Raw genomic sequence first — 12,675 nt, 5'->3', positions numbered from 1 at the left:
CTTTGCTGGTCTGCATATTTGTACTGTACCCATGATATTGAGCAAATTATTGTTAATAAAGGTGCTTTCAAAACTGTTTTGCTCACAATCAAAAGATGTGGCTGATGTTGCCCATACAAACGTTGATCATGCTGTAACATGTGGAGAGGTTGGTGTAGCCATTATTTAATGGATTGGGGAGGGTAAGAGTTGGTACTACAGTGATACCAAGAATTGGAGGTCCTCCAGTGAGCTGAACTCGAACTCAAAGGCCTTCGTCCCTAAGTGATTCTTGTTTGCTGTCCTGTTATCCAGAACAAGCAGCATTGCTGTCAGCTACGCAGTGGTCTTCCAGAGAGGCGGCTCAGAGGCCAAACCAGACATTGAAGAAAACCCCGTGATTGCCTCCAACAAGGTGGAAAATGGCAATCAGGAGCTGGAGGAGACGGCTGAAGAGGGCACAGTGGCTGAGAAATACACTGTGACAGAGCTGCAGGAGATGGTCGCCATGGCCCTTCATGATGACCAATCCCTACCAGTGGATCTCAGGACACTCCACTTTGTGCAAGGTTAGCAAAACATTGAAGTCTTATATTCTATGTGTTGTGTTATAGAGTATTCATCTGTGCCTCCTGAGTCCCACGAACATGTAATACACACAACATGTACTCCTCTAGAGCTATTGTTAAATCCACTCCCAGGCAGTTTTTCTATTTTAAGAAACAAATATGCATTTGTTTTTCCTAAAAAAACGTTGAAAACTAGATCATGTTTGTACGCATACATACAACATACAGATTGACCCGTGGTATGCAGAAGCATTGTGCAGTTTTGAGATGTTGTAAGATTTGCAGGGCATGTGGAAGAAGGGGTCTGGGTCAGTATTACATTAACTACACTGAGGGCCCGATTCTCAACAGGGCGCAGTGAGCATGCTAAATAGCATGCTTCACTGTGCCTTTTCCTGACGCCCAGGCACCACGCCTATTCTAAAGTGGTCCTTGGCATCAGCGCAGTGCACGACACAGAAGTGTCATGAACTGTCTGCAATCTGCCTGTTTTTGTAGAAAACGGGTGGATTGAATCTCGGCAGCAGTTTCGGTAAATAGCTAGGTAATCACAAATTTAACTAAAGTGATGCTGTGTACTATATATATATATATATATATATATATATATAAATATATATATATATATATATATATATAATTATATCGATATATATATATGCAAAAGAAAATATGTATATCGTGTGTGATATACATTACACGGCCTGCGGTAGCAGCCGTGTAGTTATGGTTAAGTTGCTCAACTCATTGGAAAAGCACTTTTTGGGAGGCTTATAACTTCGCTCCCCCTGGACGAATCCTCTCCAAACTTTGCAAAAAAAGTATATGGCACGCTCCGAACATTTCTGTCAAGTTTGGCAAGGTTCTGTCAAGTGTATAGGGGGGTCCTACATTTTTTTTTCCATAGACATAATGGAAAATAATTATGCTTACGCCTACAGGTCAAACCGCTGGACGGATTTTCACCAAATTTGCTCCAGGAGAGGCGGTTTGGTCCCAAAAGCGTGCTTTTGTAAATTTGGTGAAAAGCGGTCCAAGTTTTTTTTTTAAATGACCAAAAGGAAGGTCCAAAAAAAGTTGTGATATCTGGCTATGCTTCACGGACCCATTTCCATGTTCGGCCCGCGGACAGGCATCCGATTGGCCTAGAGAGTGCCGTGATGTCCGGGGACATCGGATGTGCCCACTGACTGGATGGTGAAAAGCATGAAGTGCATCAGATTTTTGGAAACGCCAGCCATGTTGAATTCGCCAACATTCCGGTGGTGTCCGTGGACAACGCGGTAGAAACATATAAAATAACACAACAATGCACTTGCCAAACCTATCAAACAATCTATGGGGAGGTGAGGGGTGATGAGGATGGGATGGGATATGGCCCTAAGTAGCCAAAAAATTGGTGTTTTGCACCCCCAAAGTGCGCAAACAGTATGGATGTTCCGGACAGCCCTGTGATGTTCACGGACACTTCAGATGTTCGGGGGCATCTGTGCCTATTTGTACATTACAGGGTTGGTGAAAAGCAGTTCTTGGATGGCTTATAACTTTGGCGCCACTCAATGAAACTGCATGACATTTTGCAATATTATTCTAGACTTGATTTTGAATGGGTCCAGAAAGTATGGAGCTGTTTTGTGAAGAGGGAACACATTTAGAGGGGGGGGGGCAAAATATTATAAAGGCTTATAAATGTTGTGTCATTTGACGAATCTGCACAAAATGTGCAAAACTATTTTAAATCTACATATAAATTCCATGTTTTTGTAAAGTTTGGTGGGACTTTCTCAAGAGGGGGCTAAATTAGAGGGGGTCTCAACATTTTTAGATGCTTATAACTTTATTGCCATTTGACGAATGTGGACAAAGGTTTTCAGAAAGATTATAGACCTAACCTTCAATGTTTGTGTAAAGACTGAATGGATCTTGTCAAGTGTGGGCTACGTTATATGACCATTGTATGTACATACATTTTGACATTTTTAAAAAAATAAAACATGGGCGGATTTCAAGCAAACTTGTGTAAGGGGCATTAGCAAGGACCTTAAAGCATGGTTTTGCAAATGTGCCCGTGTTTCTTTTTGACAAGTGTCGTAATGTAGGTACAAAAAATAGAGATATACCTGTGGTGACTGAGGTATAGCCTGTGGCCATGGGCAGTGGCCAGATTGTCCGAGTCATGGCATAAGGTCATGAGCCAGACAATAGGGCTACTGGCCATTACCGCGAGGGACAGAAAATGGTGTTAAAATGGCCATGTCCAACTGGGGCCGGCTATGTGGTAAAGTTATTCGAAAGTAGGATAGGTTTGAAAGGGGAAAAAAATGTGCTTGTGGTAATATGGCCATAGGGTTCTGACTTCACCTTCTGCAGGCTGCCATGGAAAGGGAAGAGGGGCTCTGTACTGAACCCCGCCTTTTCTTTACATGATGGCCATCTTGGAAAAGGATTTTCCTTCCTACAGCGGGATGCCACTGGCATCCCGCTGTAGGAAGAAAAATCAATTTTTCAGCACCCCGGGGTCCCCGCTTTGGGAAACAGGGCTGCTAATGGCCTTTATCCCCCATTGCAAGGGCTGCAAGTGAGGCATCACAGGTCCGGAGCCTGCGTTATTTATTTAGTTATTTATTTAGTTATTTATTTATAATGCACCAAAACCCACAGGCATCAGTTAGTTCTAAGGTAGTGGGCAGTGTTTCTCATGCTACTTGATTGCAGCTTCAAACGCATGTCGAAATTGCTTCCCCCTGCAGAGTAGTGTTTCAGTATATATAAAGGACTGTTGTCTTCCAAAGATATGGATCAAGAGCCTATTTTATTGCTTGCAAGGTAGCTGGTGAGATTTTGTGTCCCACAGAAGTAGGCTGTGCGGTTACAGTATTGGTTGAGGAAGACGATGTGGAGGAAGACAGCCTACTACTTGCTAAGAAAGGAACAATCTTTCTGAGAGCATTGCAGTAGTTGGATTTGGTGTGGTGGTGCATGGAGGTGGTCCTGTAGGAGTAATGTCCAGGTAGTCCGCAACTGAGTACAAAGTTGCACTCAATGCATTTCACTTCTGTAGCTTTAGCCTTTGGTACATACCCAACAGTGGTAAAGAACTGCCATACCCGTGATTCTCTCTGGCTGTTAGAGGTAGGCACTTCCTCTACCTCATCTTCTTGGTCCTTTTCATTGTCTTTGGGAATACTGTGCTTGTTTTGTTGTGTTGGTTCTCCAGCTGGTGGTGGGTCTTGGGGAGAAGGGATGGCAATAGCTGATGCCATCTATAAGATAAATAGCTGTTTTTCTAATATTCTTCAAGTATGTGCTTTGTACTAGACTGTTAATGGATAATGAGTAAGGATAGGTGTAGGACCTGTGCAAGGGTACATTTTGAGCTTGAAAGTTCCCAGATCAGTAGAAAATGCAGTTTCGAGCTGTCCTCGAAGCAAGGCCCGGAACGCGAGTGCAAACGCGTTCATGGACACGTCATCATGCCGCACGCAAGCGCGTGGTCACGTGGCACTGTCCGGAAGGTCCACAATGGTGTCAGAATTTTGCGGACGTTGACGGAAGCAAAAACAGTGGAAAAGGTATAGAAGTGTTAAAAATGATGCTAGAAGGTTGGAAATACCAGAGTTTTAAAGTGAAACATTGTAAATTGGACAAAAACGTTGCTATATTGCGGTAAGTACGATATTAGTAAGTTATAGGAAAATAGCATGCACTGGTAAAAACTCATGGAATACTCTGAAAATAAAGTTGTTAAAGGGACTTTATGGTTAAGTTGCACTAATAAAAACCTATGAAATTCAATGAAAAACTTTGTTAAAGGGACGTTATTGTTAAGTTGCACTAAAAAAACTATGAAATTCAAGGAAAAAATGTTGTTAAAGGGACGTTATGGTTACAGGTAAAACCGAAAAACCTCAGAAATTCACCAGTTATGGTAAGCTAAACAACCATACCTTACGCCACCACCGTGCACTGCTAAGACTAACACCCAGGACATCAAAGATGACATCACAAATGGCATTGATGACATCACTGATGACATCACATATCTGGCCCACTTGTTTTTGTTCTCTGAAATATCTAGGCCAGGTGGTTTGTTCACTGACAGTCAGAAGATTAAAATTCAAAAGGTGCTGTATATCTAGATGTTAACCGTGTCATATGTTCTTAAAGTATTTTCCTTAGGGTTTGGTCTCAGCTCATGGTGCACGTGCATGGGGCAATAGGCAGGCCTCAAACACACAATTCATTTGTATACATGAAGATAAACTTTAATGCATTTTCTGATGATGCGGTTTCTTTCTTCCTTACTTTAGTTTCCCTGCATGTGGCTCTGATTTGTATGCATTGTGGGTCTTCATATGTTTTGTTTGTACTAGCACAAGTGTGTAGTAAGTCTGGAATTGTTAGCTAGTTATTGCATGTTTAACATTACTCAATCACCTCTGACATCTTTTTACCAACATTATAAACACAACCCCATGTAGGAACTTTTCATCAAAATTAATTTCACATGTGATGTCATCTTTGATGTCCTGGGTGTTAGTCTTAGCAGTGCACAGTGGTGGCGCGAGTTATGGATGCTTAGCTTACCATAACTGTCGTATTTCTGAGGTTTTCCGGTTTTACAGGAACAATAAGGTCCATTTAACAATGTTTTTTTCATTGAATACATATATATATCTTACGTAATATAGATATTTGTGTGCTACAAACACCATGCACCTGCACAATGGTGGGGAAAGGAGCACAGAGCACATTTTTTGAACGCTCCCAGCTTTGTTGAGTGGTCCCTCAGCGAGGCTGGGGGCTTGTCATATTACCAACCATGGAACTCCTCCACAACAGCGACCCGAACAGTATCATTTTGGTACCATACATGGGCGCCACTTTTTAGCTTTTGCAAAAGTGGAGGACTGCCAGGAGAATGGGCTTAAAAAAAAACATTGCAAAAGTGCTGGTTGCTAGGTTGGTTTTCTGCCCTTCCTAGCAACCGGCACACATATTCCGAAAGTGGTCCATTCGTTCCGACTTTGTAAGAATGCGCCACCTTCAGAACAGGTGTTAAGTAACGAAAAGTTTGCTAAGACTTTCTGCAACCTTTTCTCTACTTAACACCTTGAAGCGAATCGAGCCCTGAGGACACGATTCTGTTTAAGGGGCAGTGAGCATGATAAACTGTGCCTTTTCTTGACGCCCCGGTACCGCCCTTATTCTCAGGGGGAGCTGAGTGTCAGCACAGAGCAGAACATTGCTGTGTCACAAACGGCCTGGATTCTGCCCGTTTTGGAGATTCATGGGCTGATGGATAGTTTTCAAAAATTCTGCCGAAACCACCCTTTGCTAACAGCCGTACTTTTCAAGCAACAAGATGAAAAATAAGTAAAGCTGGGAAAAGAAGCAATAAGGTAAAGCAAACAAAGGAAGTTTAAGAAGACGGAAGATATATTCAAACATTAATAAAGGAGAAAAGAAGAAGAGAGTGCTCTGTGAAAACGGAAAGTAATAGGTGGAAATTAGGGGGTTTGCAAAGAAAACATGAAGAAACCGATGTAGGAGGTAGGTTGTGCTTGTGAGGGATGTAGGTGACCATACCTCTGTCATCTGGTCGCGCTCCTCCACAATAGCGAAAGTGTAATAAGTCAACCGCCATTAGAGGAGGTAGCATACATGTCCTAAAATTTAACTCTGTTGCTAATGTGGAGTCGTGCCACCAGAATCAACATGCAAATGACCGCTTTGTGGAAATTGCCAGTTGGCAGGTTGGTTTCTAGCCAATGGTGGCAACAGGCGCAGAGGTGCCTAAACTGATGCATTGTGTGCTCCCTCCGAAAAATCTGGCAGCATCAGAATAGGTGTTAATTACTAAAAATACTGGTAAACTTTAATCTGCCTTTTTTGGTAATTAACACCTAGCCAAGAATCTCAAGGGCCCGATTCTTGAGGGACCGATTCTCAAGTGAGTGTTAACTACCGAAACGGTTGTTAAAAGCATTAACAAACTTTTCCATACTTAAGACCTATTCTGAAGGTGGTGCATTCTTCCAAAGTCGGTATGAATGCACCACTTTCGGAATATATATGGCGGTTGCTAGGATGGGTGGGCCACCAACCTAGCAATCGCCACATTTGTTACCTGCCACTTAAGACAGGTATTCTTGTGGCACGCCTCAACTTTTAAATGTGCGCTAAAGTGGCACACATATACGGTACTATTTTGGTGCCGGTATTGTGGAGGAGTGCCACAGGAAGCTGGTGCAGTGCAGGTGGGTAGCCAAACCAGTAAAGTAAGCAGCTTCAACGTTGTATCCTGTGTCAGGGCAGGATACAACGTTGAAGCTGCTGTTAGGGTGAGCAAAGTTGTTTAATTAGCTTGTTGGTTGTTAAAAACAATGGGGATGATTGTAGAAACCATGATATCTGCCTCTATGGAGATTGAGAAAGCAACTTTGGAACATAGATTGGATCTCAACAAGAGATAAGATTCTGCAGAACCCTATAGAAGTTTTAGAAACCCTGTGCCACTTGACAGTGGAGTAAAGTGAAAGTATTCATATACACCCATGTTCTCTGCAGCAGTTTTGTAAAATAACGATTATGTCGTTATTTTACAAAAGTGCTGCAGAGATTTGCGCATTGTGCCCCTTTTGCCCAAAAACAGGCACAATATCCACGGTGCACTGTCGTGCACTACGAGGACGCCCAGGCCCACGAGAGAATAGTGGTGGAGCCTGTCCGTCCTGTTTTGGCACAGCGATTCGTGCTCTTTAGCACGCTCACTGCGCCAACGTGAGAATCGGGACCTGAGTGCAACAAATTAACAATGTTGCAGTAACTTACATTTCTTTGTTATTTTGCTCCAGTTGTGCTAAATTGTGGAGTTCCATACCTTGTGCAATTTAACACCACTTCAACACACTAACATCGTATTTACATCAGTCAGGGCCCGAATTCAGTTCAAGGCGCAGTGAGTCTGGTAAACCCCATGCTTCACTGTGCTTTTCTTGACACCCAGGTACCACCTTATTCTCGGGGGGGGGGGTCCTGGGCATTGGTGCAGAGGACGACACGGCTGTGTCGCAAAATGCCTGCATGGTGCCTGTTATTTTTTTTATTAGAGGGCGGATTGCAAGTTATTCAGCAGCATTTTCATCTAATTGCATGTGGTTCGTAACTAACGAAAATGCTGCCGAGAACATTTTTTGCTGGCACCCAATGGTGAAGAGCAAGTAGGACACGTGCTCTAACCTGGAATGAGCTTCCTGGTGATTTCTGCACGTAATCAGACACACTTGCTTTTAAAAGCTATTCAGAACTAACCTGTTCAGTCAATACCTGTATTGACCACTGCAATGAGTTGTTCTGCAAACTGGTACTAGGGGCTATAATTAAGTGTTTCAATGCCATTGGGTTGTTAGGACTATGCAAGCAACATATAACATAACAGTAAGAAGTCCATATAAGGGCACCAGCAGGAGTGCATACTGGGGCTCTCATTTCAGATCTTTGAATAAAGGTCACTTATCTCTGAAAACCACACATCCTTCTAAACTCTGTTGCTGTCATTACCATAATACAAACTTCAATTGGCTGCCCACCAAAATTCCCTGTATTGCAAAAGACCATCTTGTGCGAAAGGATTCCCACCAGCTCGGGACATCTCCACCCCTCCTTGAACACCTCCGTGTGATACAACTTGTACATTTTAGCTGCAGTGCAACGCAGAAAAGGGAACAAAGAAGACTTGAGTTACATGGGAAACAATCAAAAGAGGAAAAGTGTGAAAATGGTAAGTAGGCGGCTATTAGGGGATTTACAAGACGATGAAGAAAAATATGTGGAAGATAGGTTATGCCTGGGTGGGAGGTAGGTGACCTTTCCTCTGTTCTCTGGTCACAATCCTGCACAATAGCGAAAGTCTAATAAGCGGACCGCCACCAGAGGACGTAGTGTATGTGTCCGACCCTTTCGCACTGTCGCTAATGTGGAGCAGTGACACCAGAATCCACATGCAAACGACCAGTTGGTGGAATTGGCAGTTGCCAGGGTGGTTTCCGGCCACTGCTGGCAACAGGCGCACATGTTACTGAATGCGCATTGTGTGCTCACTCAAAATCTGACACCATCAGAATAGGTGGGACTTACCGAAAATGTCAGTTAACCATAATCCCAAAGGTTCGGTAATTGACAACTAGCGGAGAATCGGACGCCCAGTACAGTTTGTCTACTCTGGCCACTGGGCATGTCACAACGTTACATGTTCCTCCCTCTTTTCAAGATACAAGAGGGGTGAATCAATGCAGGAATGATGGGTATGACGTGTCTCTCAAGCCATTAGCACTGGGAATGTAGTGCCGTGGACAAATCCATAGCACTCGAGCTGTTAATTTCTTATTGCGCATGTCATTGAAGAGTGCTATCCAGAAGGGAACCACGGCGATAAACAAAGAATGGCTCAATCCATAGAGCATACATATTAATCAAATGCCGGCTTCTAGGCCGCCTCTTCTTGTCTTTTGCCCAGAGCCTCAGTAGGCCTGATATATTGACTGTCAATCGCAGTATATAGAATTCCTTGCCAACTCTCTCCTTAATATCCCCCTCAGGGATCGCGGGAACGTGGAAGTGTGGTATGACAGCCCAATACACAAGGGGAAAGCACACTGTCTCATTTAGTAGGCAACTCAAACTAAAGTGGAAACTGGAGGGAAGTAAACCATAAAACAGTGAAGGATATACTGTGCTTGGACGTAATTTGTTGACCAAACTTTGAGACGAGTTAAACTGGGCTCAACCATCCTCTGAATAGTAAATTCCAGTCGGATTTTTCAGATATTCATTATGAACACATATGTTAGTTTACACAAAACGATTTTCATTAGACAATGTACATTGTGTATTGGGCCATTGCAAAATCCTGGATTGCAATCCTGGGTGAGTGGCACGCGCTGCCCTAGTTTCCAGAACAGCGTTTCACAGGTATCCACTCTGTACTGCTCCATTCATTTCCAATGACCATTTCCTTACATCATTTCTCGAGCATTCGTACATACGACACTTTAAGAGGAGCTGAAGCTTGACAGCTCCACTGATCATCCGCGCTGGAATTCCCCGAGCAAGCCTCGCCCTGCCTTTCCTTTCTCGCTATGCTAGAGGACAGCGCTCAACATGAATACATTTGTCATGGGAAAGGTCGGACAATTTGTGGTCATGAGGGCAAACACAATGCTGCTGTTTGCAAAAGGGTCTTCTGTGATCTATTTAAGGAAGAGATCGGCAGGTAAGAGTGTCAGAAGCGTTGCAGACCTCGAGAAAGGACTCCTTGTAGACGGACAGGCTAGCTGTGATGTATTTTTAGTCTGATAGTATCCTCTGAAATACCGAGGAGGTTCTTTTCGCAACCTCCAAGTGGCGATGTTTGACACACAGAAGCTCAGTTGTATTGCAAGGCAGCTTAAGCGTTGTGTGGCATGTTCTGTGATGGAAGCTTGGATGTGTGTGCTTTTCAAATGTTGGGTCTATTACACTGCACTGCATTTAGTCAAGAGAAAACCAATTAGCATAAGTGCATTGTTACAAGCCTTCTTCTTATGGAGAGTCAAATTGACTCTTCCACAGAGTTTTATAAAACGAAATTGCATTCCGTCTTGCACAAATATGCTGCAAGCCTCACGAAAGGATGTGACAAAAGGCTGATAGCACAGATTCTGCACAGATGGACTGGACTATGTGAAAGACTTCCACAAATAGAAGACATGGCAACACTATTTCACTTTGACCGAAGTGTTATTTGTGCATTGATGTTGTTGGTACCCATCACACTGGGTTCATCTTGTGAAGATGATCTCCTTGTCAGGACTCAAGCAGCACGGCCCACCTCGGTCTCCTAATGCCTGTCTACACAGTATAAAGGACTTCTGGATTATTGACTCCAACGGGCACTGTCTTGATCAGCCTAGGATCTTACACCTGATGTCCCAGGATGAAGTTTGTCTTGTACAAAGGACATTTTTGTTTTTTTTCTAGAAATGTAGAGCTCTACTGTGAGGAATTCGACGATCTGCATGGTGGGAGTGCACTTGCCTGGGATTTTTGACATTTTCGATTACATGGAATGATGATATACCAACCTCAGGAAAATGTGTGGGGCTAATCCACACATATGTTCCTATGCTCACACCACGACAAACACATAGACCTGTGTACTCTGGGTGGACACACCCTACAGCCACAGTCTGCCTGTCACATTTAGTTGGAATGTGACAGCCAGGAGTGCACTATATCATCTCCAAGAAGGGGGTGAACTGACCTTCCCCTGCCATGGCCAGCCTGATTAATTAACAAAGGCTCCATGCATCCACCCTGCTCTTTTGTTAGGCCCTACAGCTGGTGGCAGCGATTAACATACCGATTGTGGGTATTTCACACAGGCCCACATGGGGCCTGGCCGCAGAGGTTAACAAAGGAGACAGGAAATCCAACAATCTTTCAAATGTAACTATGTCAACCTGAAGCCCGCTCCCACCCTCAGTATCAATGTATCAATGACAGTGAGCTGTCAGGTCTAGGACTGCTGTTTACAGTAAGCCAACCCGATAGGGGGACCCCATTCATAAGGTATGAGAATGTGGTTTTCAGGAGCCAGAGAGTCTTGCTGCAGCTTCAAAGGAGACCTGCCACTTTAACAGTAACCACATAGAGAGGACCATTAACCAGAGACTCTCTTTGAACCCAACAGACAGGAAGATGGGTCGGACTTAGTGTCAGAAGGGAGTGTGGCCAGAGCTTTCCGTTGAGGGAACGTTTCCGCCCTTTTAGCTCTGAGGCACACTTTGCTCCTGTTTTCACCCCTTTACTGTTCCTGTTGCAAATCACTCTGGTTATGACCTCACGCATACAGGAGATTGTTGGTAGGGACCCCAAGATTGGTTCATGAAGATAGGGTTAGCCTATGTCAATCACTGTGGCCCGCTTGCCTTTAAAAGAGGGCCAGAGTCCATCTTTAGGCAGATCATCTGAAGACTTCACTTGAAGTAACAAAGAAGAACTCCACCTTGGACCCTGGCTAAAGGTACAGCCTCCCTTTCATCTTCTGATAGTGAAGGAAGGCCAGGATATCCAAAGAGAAAAGCAAGACCCCTCCCCTAAACACCTCCCAGTGAACAGAGGGAAATACAGAACTCAGAGGACCCTCTAGCCGCTCCAGAGCTGGTACCCAGCCAGCACACAGCGTGCCCTGGTCGGCTCTGCAGCAAGCTTCCTGGATAGGAAGTGCCAGAAGGTCTCTGGACCTACAACCAAGAACAGGGCAGCTGCCTGCAACACACTCCACAGCTGTAGGCTGTCAACCATAAAAGATGACACAAGCCCATTGAAGAAGCTGGGAGAAGTGCCTCGACAAGCATCTACCAACGTCTGCCTTAAAGGACATTTTCGAGTCAGTCAAGTTCCTTGACCTGCAACCGAAGGCAATGCTGACTGTTGTCAAGCCGCTGTTGCTTAAAGACATCCGAGACATCTCAAGCAGTGCTTCAGAACTGCTGATAAGCACTGAGACAATGATTCCTGGTCCGAGCCATTGTTTAGGCCAGCCTGCAGCCGTTTTTCCAGCTTTGCTCGCCAAACCATCTTGCGACTTCACACCCTCAGGTGACTCAAGTCTTGAACTCTGTCACAGAAGCCTGCAAAGCGCCCTGAAGCCAACTCGACCCTATCAAGCATAAAGAACACCTACTGCACAAGGTACATTGTGGTTCTGGCCCCCTGATCCTTCACAGAAGGCTCCTAGAGACATATTAAGACCCACAGTTCCCTTTGTGGGAAGCCAAGTAAACTTAAACTATTGTGGTTATTGACCATAATGACTACCCTCCTGTCAGTATCCAAACTACATTCCTTTTCCTTTTTTGAAACTGTCTGTCCTCTGCATTCCTTTACAGGGTGGGTTGTATTTCGTAGTGTTGCTAAAACTGTCAGTTGTGATATAAATAAAGTCAATATTTTGGTACAACCTAGACTGAACAGTCCCTTTTATCATTGGTTAATAATTGTACTTTCGTTGTGTTGCAACAAACCAATGATCCACAACCTTTCGGAGATAAGCCTGCGGTTCTGTTCACGTTACCAAAATGGA

The 12,675-nt window shown here is 44.1% G+C and overlaps 1 protein-coding gene across 2 annotated transcripts in view; it reads left to right on the top strand.

Annotated features, from left to right (window-relative positions):
* The window catches only part of IMPG1 (interphotoreceptor matrix proteoglycan 1), a 1,923,199-nt gene that overhangs the window by 1,048,863 nt on the left and 861,661 nt on the right, over window positions 1-12,675 (top strand). For both annotated transcript variants that reach the window (XM_069606284.1, XM_069606285.1), the window contains exon 10: window positions 295-548. In XM_069606284.1, the coding sequence (XP_069462385.1) occupies window positions 295-548 (254 nt within the window). The remainder of the gene's footprint in view (window positions 1-294; window positions 549-12,675) is intronic.

This window comes from Ambystoma mexicanum, chromosome 4p (assembly GCF_040938575.1).
Source record: "Ambystoma mexicanum isolate Mex_15411 chromosome 4p, UKY_AmexF1_1, whole genome shotgun sequence".
Classification (NCBI taxonomy): domain Eukaryota; kingdom Metazoa; phylum Chordata; class Amphibia; order Caudata; family Ambystomatidae; genus Ambystoma; species Ambystoma mexicanum.
The sequence above is the reverse complement of the archived record's forward strand: the minus strand, read 5'-3'. Positions and strand labels throughout refer to the sequence as shown.